Raw genomic sequence first — 18,649 nt, 5'->3', positions numbered from 1 at the left:
CTTATATTTTAATAGGAGGAGACGGACAATGAATACATTAAAAAGATAACATCTGATGCCAAAGCACTGGAAATGAAATAGAGAAATGAAATCAAGTGTGATTAGGGAAGAGGTACTTCAATTTGGGTGGCCAGGGAAGTCTTTTTGAGGAGATGGCATTTCAAGTAAGACAAAGTAAGTTGGATTCTAGTGAAATGAAGATCCTGAGAAGGAATAAACATGGTGCTACAAGAGAGCGTAAGATCCATGTGACCAGAGCAAGTGAGTGAGCCGGAATGGAGCAGAAGATAAAACAGAAATGATGAGCACATATGGCTTCAGAGGCCATAACATGAGTTTGGATTTAAGTCTACATATGACGAAAACCCACTAGAGGGTTCTGACCAGAAGACTGATGTGATTCAATAAACAAAGAGAACTCTGGCTGTTATGTAGTGAAAAGACTATATGAGAGTAAGAATGGAAGCAGGCGGGATACTTAAGAGGTGTGGGCAATAGTCCAAATAATAAAAATTAAAAAGATAGTGTCTGGCTATATACAGATAGAAAAATGATCATGGAAAACAAGCAAACAGAAGAATCACAAGTCCAGGATAGGGGATAAATTATCAACTTGGATCTTGCAGAGGCCAAGAACAATAACAAGAATAGCGCCAGTACACAAGACAATTAGCTAGGTGTTCAAATCATCAACGAATACAGGTGTGGGGGGAGGGGGTGGAATAGCAACAAAGGAGGTATCAGATGATATAATAAGATCACAAGGGCTTTAAAGGAGCTGGAGCTGTAACAATGGAAGGCAGAGAAATGTGGACCAAGAAAGACACTCACCGCACACCTATATACGAACTCAGGGGGAAAGTTGTCTCTACTTGAAGAGGGCCACAGGGGAAACAGCGTTGAGAAAGCCAGATTTGTTGGAAGAAAAAACTAAAGAAAACAATTGGAGAAGAGTTGCAAATACCAAGGGATATGCAAATGACATGCTGTTGTGAAGATCAAACAATATAGATACAGAGTTAGGAGGCAGTCCAAAAAAAGATACATCTGTATTACTCACCACGGGGTCTCAGACACAGACCCATGACAGGATCATCATCATAGCACTTAACATTATATTGCTCATTTATTATTTATTATGTTGTCCCTCTCCCTCATGTAAGGTCCATGAAGGCAGGGACATTTTCTGTTTTCCTCACTTCTGTATCCACAGCACAATGGCTGCTACATAACTGATGGGCTCAATATATATCCATTAAATGAATTAATATTTCTATGAACTCCAACAGTATCCAACCAAATTCACATTTGCTTGTGATTGGGGAAACATAACATCTAGCTAGAACTAGGAACAGAATTAACCTCCAACCACTCACATTATATAAGCACAAATCACATGAGTGGAAGTGAGAAGGGGGACTGTTAGCGATAAGTGTTTAATAAAAAAATTAAAAGATGGGACAACTTTGAGAACAAATTTCAAATCAACAAATCAACTGTGTAAAGTAGGCAACCCTATTGTTATTTCTAGACATATTAACTGCAACTGCTCTTTTATAATTTTTCAAATGGAAGATGAACTATTCATTCTGATCCAAACTCACAGTCTTTCTCTACTAGTCTTATTACAGTTCTTGTTTCCAAGCATTAAAATCCCTGTGTATTTTTAATTTATTGTGAATAATTTGGTAGTCATCTAACCCAAGATTATTCATGGCTGGCTTATTTTCCCTTTGTGTATGGAGTGCAAATGCTGTTATATATTAAAGAGAAATTCTACAAGTATGGCAAAGTATGCTACCCTATGGAACCACAAAGTCAAATGATGCTAAAATAAGCTATCTATTAATCTCGTAGCCTACACTAGATGATGAATTGTCCTCTCCCCCTGAAATTCATATATCAAGTCCTGACCTCTAGTAGCTCCAAATGTGACTATATTTAGAGAAGGGGCCTTTAAAGAAATCATTAAGATTAAAGGAGGCCATGGGGGTGGGGCCCTGGTCTCACGTACTCAGTGTCCTTACAAAAAGAAGAGACACCAGGGATGTATGCAAGCAGTGGGAAAACCACAGGAAAACACAAGGAGAAGGCAGCCATCTGTGAGACAAGAAAGGCCCTGGAAGAAATTAAACCTACTATCACTTTGATCTTGGATTTCAAGCCTCTAGACTGTGAGAAAATAAATTTCTGTTGTCATGACAGCCCTAACAAACTAATACACTTAGTGTTTTCCATTTCCCCTTTATTAAATGTATACAGTATTTAAATGTAAACACAAACTCCATTTAGCTATTTAAAAGAATTCCTGTTTGGAATAGTTGATTAAATTCTGTTTTCATAAAAGTACAGATAATTTTCTGATTAAATGATTTTCCTATGATTTTTTTAAAATCATATAAGTAGGACATGGGATTTTCTTTAAAATTAATCAGCAAGCAGTGAAATAATATTCTATCTCCTCACCCAAAAGTCTTTGATTTAAGAAAATCTATGTTCCCTCCCTTGATAAAGTTCTAAGTTTAAAAGAATGTGCTACTTACCGAATCAATCTGATCTAAAGAAATCTTCCCAACATTTCCCTGGGTACTGTAATCTTGGCCAGTGTAGGAATGACTTTAAAAAAAAAAAAAATATTAAAACAGATTCATAAAATACTTTTGATCCCTTCGAAGGAAATTTTTTAAATTCTGAAAATGATTAAAATAAGAAAGCATTTTACATATAAACCTTAGCAGAAACATAGCCAAGTGTTTTAAACGTATTTAATGAAATTAATTTAAGTAACTTACCCCAAAATAATACAAAAATACAGTAACAGTCTGAACCTCCTGACTCCTAGTCTAGAGCACCACTTCCATTTTTTTAGAAGCATAATCCAAGTTGTTAAAGTTCAAACCTCTACCATTTATCCTTTATTAACAGAACAACAACATAGCAAAAAAGCAGCTGGAACTTAAATTGGGAATCATCACTTAAAAGTAGTAGGTGAGCAAGTTACTTAGTTACTCACTCTCTGTATGCCAGGTGCCTTATTGACTAATGGTGACAATAATGCCTGCTTTGCAGTGTTGATAGGAGGTTTGAATTGTAAGAATTTTTGTTAAAGAGCCTGACATAAAGCAATCACTGTTTATTAAAATAAATAATATCTGAATAGCATTTTACAGTGTACAAAGAGTCTTCAATAGCCTCTAATTAGATCCTTGCAACCCCCTGAGAGAGCGTTTCTATATATCATTTGATGAATGGAGGCTTGGAGGAGTTAGAAACTTGTTAGGATCAGAAAGCAAGTCAGCAGTGCAGGACTCAAACCTTTTGAGTCCTAATTCCCCATTTTTTCACTGCACCATATAATCCTATTCCCTATAATAAATTTTCCTGCATGACTATCTTCAAATTAGGAAATATAACTTGGTATATACTACCTTCAGCCACCCACCTCAGTAATGTTTCACCTCCTTGACACAACACACTACTCATGCCCAACTCCATGAACACAGACTCAGGTGCATGCAGGTGTGACATAGCAAAAAACAGCTGCTAGACTACATAGAAATTCACAATCAAACCAAGGATTATACAAATACCACAACTAAAGGGAAATTCTGGAGTGAAGAGTCATTATGATCATAAAGAATTCCACCTGGGCAACAGAGTAAGACTCTGTCTCTACAAATAATAAAAATTAAAAAAAAAAAAAAAAAAAAAAACCTGGGCATGGTGGCATGGCTGTAGTCCTAGCTGCTCTGGAGGCTGAGGTAAGAGGATTGCTTGAGCCAGGGAGATCACGGCTGTAGTGAGCCATGATCATGCCTGAGCATTCAAGCCTAGGCTATAGAGCGAGACTGTCTCAAAAAAACAAACAAACCAACAAAAAATCCGATACTACTTTCTATCTGCTCAGTTACAGATTCTTCCTGCTGAACCACATATACGCTCAAGATGCTCTGTAGACAGGCTGTTGTTTCCATAATCAATCAATTTTACTGATTAAACAATCGGTATGGATCATGAAGCAAAACCACAATATAGCTGGCTCACACCTGTCATCCCAGCACTTTGGGAGGCTGAGGCAGGCAGATGGCTTGAGCCCAGGAGTTCAAGACTAGCCTAAGCAACATGACAAAACCTTGTCTCTACAAAAAATACAAAAATTGGCCAGGCACGGTGGTGTGTGCCTGTAGTCCCAGCTACTCAGGAAGCTGAAGCAGTAGGATGGCTTGAGCCCAGGAGGTGTAGGACGCAGTGAGCTGAGATCGTGCTCCACCCTGGGTGACAGAGTGAGACCCTGTATCAAAAAAAAGGAAAAAAAAAAAAAGGTACAGATTTCCCCTCCCTGCAAGTCCTCCTTCTACAGGCTAAGAAGGACCTGAGAATTACTCTGAGAGCAGAATGAGTAGACTAATACTGAGGGAAACCAGAAGATGCCATCCCCAAAACATGAAGGATTATTGAGTGAAGGCAATTCAAGAAGAAGCAGATTCAGGAAAGCTCTCTGCCCTCCCTCTATCTGCCTAAAAGCAAAACACAGATTTACAAAGACAAAAGTCATCCTGCCCACCTTTTACCAGTGAGAACAAAGGTTAATCAGTGAAGATAACTTCAGATTCTTATTATGTGGAGATGATACCAGAGGAAACTATATGAACAAGCTTTACCAACTGGTCTTTATCTGCCATTTATTTGCCTTCTCACAAGTTGCTGCCACCAGAGACTCAAAGTGCTTTTCCTTTGCCATGTCACTTCTCTAGAAATTTATTGCTCTTAGTTGAATTTGCTATGTAAACTTGAATTGAAAACACCTTTTTTGAGAACTACTTACTTTCTGGATGTTTTCCATGCATATGTCTTCCATAGCACACACATGTGCTATGGTTTGAATATCTGTCCCTTCCAAAACTCATGTTTAAGTTTAATCCCTAATGTGGCAGTATTGAGAGGTGGGATTAATGGACAGAGGATTAATAGATTAACGAGTTGCCATGGGAGGGAAACATGTGGCTTTACAAAATAAGGAAGAGAGACTTGAGCTGGCATGTTAACACACTCAGCCCCCTTGCCATGTGATACCCTACACCAACCTCAAGACTCTTCAGAGAGTCCCTACCAGCAAGAAAGCTCTCACCAGGTGCACCCTCTGGACCTTGGACTTCCCATCCTCCATAACTGTAAGAAATAAATTTGTTTCCTTTATAAATTACCCAATTTCAGATATTCTGTTACAAGCACAGAAAACTGATACAAAATGTTAATAAACTTGTTTGTTTTTCTCCTATTAATCTGTCTTTTGTTACATGGGTCTTTCCAACCTATAGGGCTTGAAGAAACAATTCTTCTTCTTCCCCTATGAGACCATATCCTAAAACACATCTCCTCTTGTACTATTTTCCCTTGCCTTGTATTATCTTTCCCTTGAGTAACACCTTTCTGACAATGTGTTATTGGATTCTATGCATTCCATTAATTGCAGTAGCACAATGGCATATAAAACTCACGCAAAGTTAAATTGATAGCTGCCATTTAACTTCAATGTTTTAGACTTTAGTACACAGCATAACCAGATAATTGTTTCAGTGAAATCTCAGGAATAAAAATGTTATTTCTTTTTCCAACATGTCTTACAGTAGAGCAAAGAGGCAGTATGGGGCATTGGGAATGGCAGTAGGCTAGGAGTATGAAGACACGTTCTTGGTTTTTTTTTTTTTTTTTTTGAGAGGGAGTCTCACTCTGTCGCCCAGGCTGGAGTGCAGTGGGGCGATCTCGGCTCACTGCAAGCTCCGCCTCCCGGATTCACGCCATTCTCCTGCCTCAGCCTCCCAAGTAGCTGGGAATACAGGCGCCCACAACCACGCCCGGCTAATTTTTGTATTTTTTAGTAGTGACGGGGTTTCACTGTGTTAGCCAGGATGGTGTCGACCTCCTGACCTCGTGATCCACCCGCCTCGGCCTCCCAAAATGCTGGGATTACAGGCGTGAGCCACTGCGCCCGGCTGGTTTTTGTTCTTTAAATACCAGTTCTGCAAACTGGGACAAGTCACTTAACCATTCTGATTTGCATCATCCTTATTTGTAAAATGGCACTAATAATGCCAGCCCTGCCTAATTAACAGAAATACTGGGGAAATCAAATGAAATAATGTATCCAAAGTGCTAATTAAAATCAGTAAAGCATACTCCAGCACAAAGAGCAATTGCAGTCTTGACCAGTAAGTACAGAAATAACAGGATTGTAAGAGAGACAACAGCATGATCCTGTAGAGGAGCCATCACCCAGCTGGGAAGTACTAGGCCATGCCATTGACCCTTATAAGTCTCAGCTTCTTAGTCTATCAGCTGAAGGTGGTGATCACAATGATGTAACAGGATTGTTCAGATCAAATAAACAAATATGAAAGGCCTCTATAAATGGTAAAAGGATATACGAACAGAATTATAGTTATTGAGTAAATGAAGCCAAATGATTACTATGCCACAAGGAAGTTGTTCTCAGCCCAGATTAATGCATACTATACTAAGTACAAAGAGAAGACATGTAAAGAGAACATATACATTTGCCTAAATGACAGTATAAAATGCTTGTTCTTCCACACCTCACTAGAATATACAAAAGGGCTAAATTTCAAGGAAAAAAAAGAGAAAAAGCAAGAGAATGCTAGCAACGATGAATGCAAAGACTTTATTGGTATAAATGCCTACAGAGAGAATATAAGTAAACTTAAACTGTGTAGACATCAAATTTCTAAAAATATTTTTAGCCAGTCCTAGTGGCTCTATTCCCAGCACTTTCGGAAGCCAAGGCAGGAAGACCGCTTGAGCCCAGGAGTTAGAGATCAGCCTGGGCAACATACAGCAAGACATCATCGCTACAAAAAAAAAAAAAAATTAGCTGGGTGTGGTGGCACGCACCTGTAGTCTCAGCTACTCAGGAGGCTGAGGTGGGAGGATTGCTTGAGCCTAGCTAGGAGTTTGAGGTTGCAGTGATTTATGGTCACATCACTGCAGTCCAGCCTGGATGAGGGAGTGAGACCCTGTCTCAAAAATAAAAAATAAAAACTCTATAAAAAAGACATATACGTAATAGAAAGAAGGCCACCAGCCTAGTGTGGGCAAGTATGGAACCCATGGGGGTGGGGATGAATATGATAGAAATGAAGATGTTAAGTATCAGAATTAGGAATGGCATTTCTCCTCTACTCATCTATAATCAGAAAGGCTTACTTATGTCTGCATTAGAGGAGGTGATAATAAACATCTCAGCTACTTAACACCTATTTGAACTAGTTAAGGATAGCTGGGGGGCAGGGGGATTGTTAGATACAACACAAGAAAGGCAGATGGTGAGAAGCCTGTATCCCACGCTCTGCAGGCAGTGAAAAATCATGAAAAGATGTGAGGCAAGAACTGACATAATCCAGTTTACACTTGAAAAACAAAGCAGTGTGGGGAAATAATTAGAAAGGGGAGGGACTGGCAAATAACTGGAAGAATACCGTAGGCAATATTATATCCAGGCGAGGAAAGGTGAGAGCCTGAGTAAAGTAGTGGTAACGGATGGAGAAAGGAAGGCAATAGATGGGTTCAGGAAATTTTCTGGAAAAGAATGGATATGCTTTGATGAAGGAGGTAGAAAAGTGAAGAATAACAGATCAGTTTCTAGCCTAAGTGACTGAGACTGAGTGCTTCCAAGCCAAGAGTTCACTTTCCACAAGATAAAAACTATTTAGCCTAAACAATAAAACTGTAATTCAGGAATAAACTTACAAAGAAATTATGAAAATACAAGTTTTGATAATAAATTTTCTTCACTTATCCTTACAGTGTTCCCAGGTGAATGGTTTTTTCCTCATAATAATGAAACATTGACGGAAGCTCAAAAATCAAGGTAGAAGAAAAACAAATAATGCTGCCATAAAATAAAAAAACCCTTAAAAACAATTCACATTGGCTCATGAAACTGGCTTTTACTTGGAAGTGCCAAAAGATGGTTCTAAAGGAGAATCCTAACAGGTAGCCAGGGAAAGAGACGCACCCTTCTCCATTCAGAGCTCAGCGCCAGCTTTCTATCACGCTGCTGCCAAATAAATGAAGCTGCTATATTAATGAATTGTCAAAATATATTCTTATTTTCATGATTTGAAAATGATCGATTTTGAGGGAACATGTCTTAGTAATTATTATATTGGGAAAACACAGAAAGTCATTTTTAAATGCAAAAAACATTTCTAATTGCTTCAACATCTATAAACACATGCAAACCCAGCAGAAAACAGTTTTCTGTCCATTTAAAATACTCACAGCTTTATTTTGAGAGACATTTACTGTCACCAACATAGTTTTTTTTAACAAGGGATTCAGTAAGCATAAAAGCTTTCCTACTCCTAATATTTCATAAAAGAATAAAGTTAGATGTAACACAAATACCATTTTTTCGATATAGAAGACCGAAGAACATTTTAATGGGTCACAAAATTCAAATTATATCATTAACGACTATTTTGCCAAATATAAAGGGCAATGTTTGATTAATCAGAGAATCTTGAAAAATCTGAATTTGATTTCCTTAATTCTCAGTTTAGCCACTAATTTTCCACAAGCTTAAAAGGAAAAAGACAAGGCAAGCTATGCATCAATTTTTTTCATCCATAAATATGTGTGGTAATGGATAAGGAATTGCAGTGATTTACTTACACTCCCTATGCATAATTTATTTGCTAAAGTATCAGGTGAAAGGCATTAAGGGTGAAATATCAGTTTTCTTAAGTTATAGAAAAGTAGTGAAAACAATAAAGATGTGGTTCAGTGAATATTCAATTACATTAGAAATCTATCTGAAGACACTGGATTGTAAAAGGATATAGTGTATTTTTGCTAAAATGTAACAATTGCTGCACTGTAACAGCAAAATAAACACCTTCACTACCGAAACAGAACCATATAAATGCATAAAACCCAGAACAAACTACTTTTCTAATATCACTAGATTGTCAGATTCTCTCCCTATAAGACACTTTTTTTCCACATCCCAGTTGTTGTCCTTATCTGGATGTAAAAGATTCTAATTATTAAAACAAACAAACAAAAAAAACACCACACACACACCCCTTCTGGAATCCCTGTACAACCCCCCTATCTCTCAGCATACACTTATTAAGCACCTTTGTGACCAAGGAAGGGTCCAAGCAGTGAAGGATCCAGACATAGTCCAGGGAGGATAATGTGATGAGTGCCACAACAATGCTCAAAACGATTGTTCCTCAAGCCCACAGAGAGGAGGTCTCTTCTAAATGAAGGGTGAGAGGAGAAGGTAGGCAATGTGGAGCATTAAAGATTTTTGAGCAATACAATGGCACTGAATAGAGAGAGTTATGCTTTAGAAACACAGACTACAGGATTCTAGAATGTTATTAGAATGTTGTTGAAATGCCTGACAACAGGTCTAGGTTGAATAGAGAAGCCTGCTGAGCCACAGGGGGAGGTGATCTTGGGGAACTGAAATAGAAGGCTGGGATGAAGGGAAGATGACAATCAGTAGGAATGAGCAACTAGGGAGTAAAGTGGAAGAATTAGAGATTGTGGTCAGAAAATAATTTAAGCTTGGAGGTTTAGAAGTAGGATGTGATAATCACAAAAAAAGTCAAAGGCCTGTTGTTTTAATATTTTTATCATTTGTAGTTTAACAATGTTGAATATATTAAAACATTCTGACATTTTGACCAGGTTCATAAAAGTATGTGATTAAAGTTTATTAAGGTTGTTGAAGGGGTTTTAAAGTAAGAATGTGATAAGGGCATGGCATTTTGGAATAATAAAGTCTTTTTCTTGGGATCTGAAGGGTTATCACATAACAGATGGAGGGGCAGAAAAGAGAAGCAAAGCCAAGAAAATTTCTAAAAAGTAGTTTATAGATGAAGAGGTTAGGTTAGAGAAAAAACACAAGCAAAGGCAGGTGGGCAGGGGGTGGGGGAGAAATTCGGTAGGAAATTAGGTAGGTCCTGAGATAGGTCTTTAATCAAAGACCATTAAAATATAATTTTAAAAACCCCTTTAAGTCCTATTTCCTTTGTAATAATATAATGCTAAGTTTCTGTTTTCATGAAAATTTGAGGTTTTCTCTAGGTTTCTAAACACCTAAGTGTACATATAATAGTGTCTTCTAAGAAAACAGAATTTTGCAATTGTGTATAACAAACTCTGCCTACACAAAAGTAATCTGGTGTTTTTGTTTTGTTTTGAGGTGATGGTCTTAAATTATATATTCCGCTATAAGAGAATTCATGATACACAAAATATATAAAAGCATCCTTTTTTTTTTTTTTAAATTTGAGACGGAGTTTTGCTCTTATTGCCCAGGCTGGAGTGCAATGGTCCGATCTCAGCTCACTGCAACCTCTGCCTCCCCGGTTCAAGTGATTCTCCTGCCTCAGCCTCCTGAGTAGCTGGGATTACATGCACGTGCCACCATGCCTGGCTAATTTTGTATTTTTAGTAGAGATGGGATTTCTCCATGTTGGTCAGGTTGGTCTTGAACTCCTGATCTCAGGTGATCAGCCCGCCTCGGCCTCCCAAAGTGCTGGGATTACAGGCATGAGCCACCGTGCCCAGCCAAAAGCATCTTTTAATGGTTGCATTTGTTCCATAAATTTACATAAAACTTAATTAAAACACAGTTGCCCCTGAGGAACTTTTCCCTCTCATATTATCTTGCTCATTAAACATAAGAGGGCAGCATGGCTAGTTTTCCAATATAGCTTAAAATCACAGTAAACAGAAAATTATAAAGCTAACAGAATTTCAATAATTTATAGGCTGAAAAGAGAAAGGTTAAGACTTTCAAAACATACAAAACACATATTTATGCAACCAAATTTAAATGATCCCATTTTAAATCCAATTAAATCAATCTAATTTTGGAGAATGCAGGGGTTGGGGAATGACCAAGACAGCAAGGCATAATTAATCACATCCACACTAAACTAGAGTTTCCCCCCAAATACTATCTCACAAATGTCTAATGTACAGAGCAAAACTACCATGGATATATAAAAGGATAAATCTGAAACAGATACATCTGTACACATCTGATCTGTGAATTGTAGTGAAAGGCAGACCTACTCCTGGACTTTGTAGAAACAACAGAAATTTAAGTCCTGTTCAATGTACCACAAATATCAATACGAGCACTTAGGTACTCAACAGGGAATTGTTTTTGAGTGTTGAAACTCAGAGTTGAAAACAAAAAGCAGAAATTACATGAAAGTGGATTTATGGGTCTCATGGCAAGATTAGCTGGTTAAGAAAAATAATAATAATCTTTTCATGCTGTGGCACTGATTGTTAGCAGAAGATGGATCATCACACCTCAGCTCCAGGAGTGGTATTCACCAGCTCCACTACTGTGACATAAATGCCACAGGGCATTACTGACAAAATGGGAGGGCAAAAGTCAGCTTTTCATGGGTGATTACAACTCCAGTCATTTTCTCCTTTTCAGACTACTGATGAAAATTTGACAGAGTAAACAGGAAGTAGTGGAATAGTTGCAACACTTTAGGAATTGGCTGCAACTCCTCTTCATTTGTATAATTTCTCCAAGTCCAGTTTGCCCAAGGCAATCATGGAGGCATAAAAGAACCAGGCAATAAATAGAGAAGAGTGATTAAGAGGGTAAGTTTCAGAATTCAAGAGTCATGCAAAAGTTTGCATACTGTCACTATCTGTGTGATTTTGCAAAGATCTCTTAATTGCTTTCATCTTAATCACTGGTAAAACAGGGATTATAAAACAGATCACAAAAGTGCTGCTCTCAAAAAGTTGTTGTGAGGACAAATGAAATGTCTGTAGTGTTTATCACAGTATTTTTCACTTAAATTGTAATAAACATCATCATCGTCTTGGCCTAAATTTATTATTCTTAAACATTTTGGATTTTTTTTCTCTGTTCTTAACGTTCACCAATTTCTTCCTATGAATACTAGAAAAAATAATTTCCTTCCAACCTTCTTCATACTATCACATAAAATGCTTAACCTCAAAGTATTAATAGGAGAATTTAGATGTCCTTGAATAACCTGATATCTGGAAGATTTTGTGAGTCTACCATTATAGTCTATATTTACATTTTTAGGAAGTGTCCAAAGTACAAATATTCAACTTAAACAGTAGAGATTTAAATGAAATCCATTTTTATAAAGCTTTACTGTTACAGTATCCATTAGCCAAATGTGACCACTGAGCACTTGAAACGTAGCTTAAACTAAATTGAGATGTTCAATAAGTACAAAGTACACACTGGATTTCAAAGACTTAGTACTTTAATTTTAATATTTCATTATAAAATATTTCATTCATAATTTTTCATAGTGATTACATATTAAAATATTTTGAGCTGGGTGTGGCGGCACATATCTGTAGTCCCAGCTATTCAGGAAGCTAAGGAAGAAAGATCACTTGAGCCTAGGAGTTCAAGTAGCTGAGCCTGGGCAAAAGAGCAAGACCCCATCTCTTAAAAAAATAAATAAAAGATATTTTGAATAAGAGTAAATAAGGTATGTTATCAAAATTAATTTCATTGAGTAATTTAAAATTATATATAATTATATATGTGGCTTACATTTGTTGCTCTCATTATGATTCTACTGGATAGCATTATTGTATAGTGAGGACACAATGACATAAAACAATCAAATAGTTCTCTGGAGGACTAGGTATACCTATAGAATAGCCAGATGACTTGCCCTGACTTCTATTTGCTACACTAAGATCAATCTCTGCCAGTCATAAGCAAAATACAGGCTGCAATTAGGCCGACTAAAGGAAGTGCTTCAAGTTTACTGTAAATGTGCTTGTTTTTACACCATTTTACTTGGGAATCAAGTTTTTATATTTAAGTCATAGTTTGCCATTTATACTATTAGGGAAGCAATCTTGAATTCTGATTAGCTTGGTGGTAACCTGAATTGTTTCTCTGGGGACAAAGAAAGCTGTGACATGTTTATCTGCGAGGCTTTGGGGCTGCTTGGCCAACCTCAACCTCAATACCTAATTGCAACTGTCCATTCTTCTCTCATTTGTAAGAAGCCATAATAGACAGGATGCAAATGTGGCTTACAGCAAAATCCTAAGCCAGAGTGGAAAGAATTCCTCCCTCATCCTCAGGGGGTATTTCTCTGCCCTCCCTCCCCACCAGCAGACAGAGTTTCTCACGTTCATAAAACAATAACATATAAAACATATTTCCATTCTTTGTCAAGCATTTCCCAGTATTCTTAAGCCTAAAGAGGTTAACACCATTTACTCCTTTCTATCTGGCAGATTATAATTTGTCATATTTTTCAAACTAGCATAAAATAAAAAAGCAGTGAAGAAAGCATCACAAATAATCAAAACTTATCTCTGCATCAAAGAAACATATTTATTTGGACCATTAAAAAGTAAGCTAATACATCTTTCAAAATGAACTGTAATCTCCTACATCATTCCATAAAAGTATACCAAGTTCCAATACAGCCTTTTCACATAAAGCCAGGTGTAATAATAGCACAAATGGAAAAACAATTTCAGGAAGAGGAAATAAATGTTTCTGTACATTACCCATATATCTATTTTTTTGCAATCACAATTTTACCCACTTTGGGTGTTAAAAAAAAAAAACCCTATCCACATAAACTAGGCCACTCAGACATTTAGAAAGCACAGTCCCTGCACTTTGGATTTGTTGGGTGGGTAGGAAATCAAAGGAACCAAAGCTACAATATATCATTTCCTGCAGTGAAGGATATCACAGGAAAATTCAGTCAACAGCTGTCACCACTGAAATTGAAATGAGTTTGGGTTTTTTTCTCCAGCTAAATCCCTAGTAAATGATATCCAACTTGTATTAGCCCAGGTGATTTTCCCTGCAGTTATTCCAAATGAGAACACAATCAATAAAATTCTGTTTTAAATTGGTTGAATGTAGATTATTTTTCCACAAGCATAAATTTTATTCAACTTTATTTTAAAAAAAGTCTCCGCAGAAAACTACCATCAGACAACATGCAGTATAATGATCTATTTTTATTTATAACTGGGAGAAATTGTATGATTCCAAGAGGCTAAAATATCCATAAAAATCAGGACCATATGGGTTTCCATATCAGGTAGGAACTATAAATGGTACAACTGCTACTTTATTTTATGTTTCCCTCATCTTCCCCATGTGGCCCATATTTTCCTATTTATTCCAAGTTATAACCAAAATCCAATGAACTCCAAGATAAGTGAAAGTTGCATCTCATTTTTCTATAAAAATATCTGTACATTTGTCAAAAGACATTGAACTATACCCTTTAAATGGGTGGATTTTATGTGTATAAATTGTACCTCAATAAAATTGACTTTAAAAGTAAAATACACACATACACCCCTGTAATATATATTCAAACTACAGCTTTACATTGGTATTTTCACCATATAACTTTAAGACCCCCAACAAACATATCTATTTTCATGAGTAAAAGTTTTATGTTCCTTTACTCTCTATATTCTTAGCATATATTCTAGTAATATAATGAACCCTAATACAGATGGTTTTGGTTTTGGGTTGGGTCCAGGATAGTCAAATGACTACAATAAAAAAAGGATTCATAATAGGCTAGTCATGAAAAAGTGAGAGGTCGAGGGAATAAAGTTCCAACATCCAGCAAAATTAATATGTTAAAATGATGGAAAATGTCTTCCCATTCCTCCACAAATAATTTACACAATGTGGAATGCTACTGAGATGAGCCATTACACATTTATGGCATTCTAGGATTATCCCCTCACATTTGTTCCCCAATAACTGCCACAATGTTTTGGGAGCTTTGGTGGGGGGTGCTGGAACAGTTAATGAGGATTATTATTAAAAGTCACAGTCCAACAGTCGCATTACATCCTTTCCTCATATGCCACTTCAGTCTCACATAGCCATTGACAATGCCTCATAATGTTTAAGGGTTTCATTTCATAGATCAAAAGAGCAAGGTATGTAACAGTCTTGTTTCTGGTTTTGTTTTTGAATACAAGTGGTCAACATTTGAATAAGTTGTTCCAGGAAGTCAGGGACCCCAAACAGAGGGACCCGCTGAAGCCATGGCAGAAGAACGTGGATTGTGAAGATTTCATGGATATTTATTAGTTCCCCAAATTAATACTTTTATAATTTCTTATGCCTGTCTTTACTGCAATCTCTAAGCATAAATTGTTAAGATTTCATGGACACTTATCACTTCCCCAGTCAATACCCTTGTGATTTCCTATGCCTGTCTTTACTTCAATTTCTTAATCCTGTCAGCTGAGGAAGATGTCACCTCAGGACCCTGTAATAATTGCATTAACTGCACAAATTGTACAGCATGTGTGTTTGAGCAATATGAAATCTGGGCACCTTGAAAAAAGAACAAGATAACAGCAATTGTTCTGTGAATAAGAGAGAGAACCTTAAACTCTGATCGCCGGTGAGCTGGGAGGAACAGAGCCATATTTCTCTTCTTTCAAAAGCAAATGGGAGAAATATTGCTGAATTCCTTTTCTTAGCAAGGAACATCCCTGAGAAAGAGAATGCGCGCCTGGGGGTAGGCCTATGAACAGCCCCCCTGGGCGTAGCCATCTTTTATGGTCAAGACTGCAGGGGTGAAATAGACCCGTCTCCCATAGCGCTCCCAGGCTTACTAGGAAGAGGAAATTCCCGCCTAATAAATTTTGGTCAGACCTGTTGATCTCAAAAACCCTGTCTCCTGATAACATGTTATCAATGACAATGGTGCCCGAAACTTGATTAGCAATTTTAATTTCGCCTCGGTCCTGTGGTCCTGTGATCTCGCCCTGCCTCCACTTGCCTTGTGATATTCTATTACCTTGTAAACTACTTGATGTCTGTGACCCACACCTATTCACACACTCCCTCCCCTTTTGAAAATCCCTAATAAAAACTTACTGGTTTTTGCAGCTTGTGGGGCATCACGGAACCTACCGACATGTGATGTCTCCCCCGGACACCCAGCTTTAAAATTTCTCTCTTTTGTACTCTGTCCCTTTATTTCTCAAGCTGGCCGACGCTTAAGAAAAATAGAAAAGAACCTACGTGAATATTGGGGCAGGTTCCCCGATAATAAGTCATTGGTAAGAAAAAGAGGGAGCACTTCTGAGATCACATAGAGGAATAGAAAGTACTCTCTGTCCTCCATGATTAGTTCCTGATTGCATAAAGAAGAGTCCTATGTCCCAAAACAAAAGATAAAAACAGCAGTACATTTCTACAAAGATAAAAAGCATTTCTTTATCATAGTTATCCTTGGGAAATAACAGAAAATCCATCAGCTTTTTGTCCAAATTACCATCTCATTCAGTCTCAATATTTAGCAGCTTGGAAAACGGAATTAAAGGTAAAATTTTTTAACCTGAAAGTTTCTATAATTCATTCATCCATTCATTCATTTATTCATTCATTCAAGTGTTTACTGAGGTCCTATTATGCCATTCTTATAAGTAATGGGGAGATAGTGGTAAACAAGATGGCCAAATTCCTTCATCTCATGGAGCTCATACCCTAGGCAAAAAAAATACTGAACAAGCAAACAATTTAAAACAATCATTCCAACTAGTGATGTTGCTAAGAAGAAAACATAACATAGTGAGAAAATATTACAAAGCACTTGTGAGGGTGACTTTACATTGGATGATTAAGGACACACCTCAATAAGACCTGAGAGGATGCACCACTATATTTTTTTGTTTGTTTCCACCACTGTACACATTTGATGACTGTTCCTGGTAGATTGTATGTATGCAGTAAGTCAAGAACCAAGCTACTGCTACTAAAAGTGGGCATTTAAAATTCATCTTGTATTATCCTTTCTAGCACTACTTTCCAAATAGTAATTAGAAATAATTGAGAGTGCATTAAACTTTTGGTGAGTCTTGGTAGTCTGCCTTTCCTCAGCTCAATTTATTGAATTTTGTTTTGTGTTTACTCTGAGTAAATAAAGGTTAACTGGTTCTGGAATGCCAGGGGGTGCTCTTAGGTTAACTAAACATTTAGACACACAAGACTATGCCATAGGCCCCTTGTGGCATCAGTTTACTTGGAAAGATCCAGGACAGGAATCACAGCTTGCTAGCTGGGCAGCTTCAAGTATTCCTCTTCCATGGAATCCTTACTACAGTCCTGCACAGGTGGACAGCTCATTCAGGTACACAGGCAAAATCCCCACCAGTAGATGTGAGAGCTGCCCTGACTTAGGAGCCTCGTGACCCTCAGTGGCCACAATTGCTTATAACAGCTCCATACGTATAGCTTTTCCAGGGCTACCTCAGATTTGAAACTCTAAGCCCCACTACTATGATTTTTTAAAAATATGTAATTATTTAAATATATTTCAAATACAATATGGAACTACACTATCAAATACAGATACCATTAACTAAAATTGGTTACTGAAATTAAAATTTTAATTAATTAAAATTAAATCAAATTTAAAATTCAGTTCTTTAGTAGCACTAGCCATGTTTCAAATGCTCAATAGCTGTAAGTGGCTATTGGCTACTGGATTAAACAGTACAGGTATAGAACACTTCCATCATCACAGAAAGTTCCATTACATAGCATTCAACAAGTTACTTTTTGTTGCTAATATATCACAAATACTGCCACAATGCTTTCTCAGGCCTTTTAAGAATATTATTTCCCATAACATCATTATTATTTTGTACTGTTAGTGTTTCATGACTAACACAGTGTAAAATCACTAATTTTCTTTGTAACTTAACCAGAGAGCGACCAATGTTTTAAAGAAACCCAATGAGTGAAGAATAGGAAAGTTAACAACTGCAGATATTAAAACGACTAAAAAAGCATAAGAAATCATAAATTTTACTTTCCAGCGGTATCTTGGTTCTTGACTTACTGCATACATACAAGGCTCCCAGTATCCTGTATCCACAATCCAGAAATTCCTGAGAAACTTTGGAGTCAGAGGACTAAGGGAAATCTACAATGTCTGGTTGGAGATAAGCTACAAGACCACTGTGACAAGCAAAGTTTCATTATTTCCAAGACGCTACGTGCTCTCATATAATCACATACCTCCACTATGCCAAGAGTCATCATGATTTATTATAATTACTTTAGTTAAAATTCTCTTTTTACTGATAACTATTCAGTCCTGCAAAGGCAGAAATAAATGTATCCCTAGAACCTAACACCATGTGAGGCAACCATTAAGAGTTCCTTTAATATGTGTTCAATAAACAATAAATAAAATAAACTCTTAGAATGCTAAAAGGTGTGTGAGCATGTATTACTGAACAGCTCTCACACAAAGTACCTCAGTACATCTCAGTCACTATATGTAACCTCATTACAAAGTCTACTATTTACAGCAGTGTTTATTTGCCTTGTTCTAGGTAGCTGGTTGATAAGACAGGAAAGATTTTTCTATCTTCCTTCAATATCAGTAACTTTTTATATTTCTGTTAAGAACTCATTTCTTATACCTTTTTTCAACTTTAAGATATATTAAACTAGCAAAGTAAATTAACTACAAAACTCCAGGAAATGTTAGTATTCTACATAAATTAAGAATGGTGACTTACGTAAAATTGATGAAAAGTGATACAAAAAGCTGTT

General features: G+C 36.9%; 1 protein-coding gene across 2 annotated transcripts in view; it reads right to left on the bottom strand.

The window, feature by feature from the left end:
* Positions 1-18,649, bottom strand: part of PRIM2 (DNA primase subunit 2) — a 315,402-nt gene that overhangs the window by 111,540 nt on the left and 185,213 nt on the right. For both annotated transcript variants that reach the window (XM_063666291.1, XM_054492444.2), the window contains exon 9: positions 2,544-2,616. In XM_063666291.1, coding sequence (XP_063522361.1) covers positions 2,544-2,616 — 73 coding nt within the window. The remainder of the gene's footprint in view (positions 1-2,543; positions 2,617-18,649) is intronic.

The sequence above is a fragment of the Pongo pygmaeus genome, chromosome 5 (assembly GCF_028885625.2).
Source record: "Pongo pygmaeus isolate AG05252 chromosome 5, NHGRI_mPonPyg2-v2.0_pri, whole genome shotgun sequence".
Taxonomy (NCBI): Eukaryota; Metazoa; Chordata; class Mammalia; order Primates; family Hominidae; genus Pongo; species Pongo pygmaeus.
Note: the sequence above shows the minus strand (reverse complement) of the source record. Positions and strands in the feature narration are given on the sequence as shown.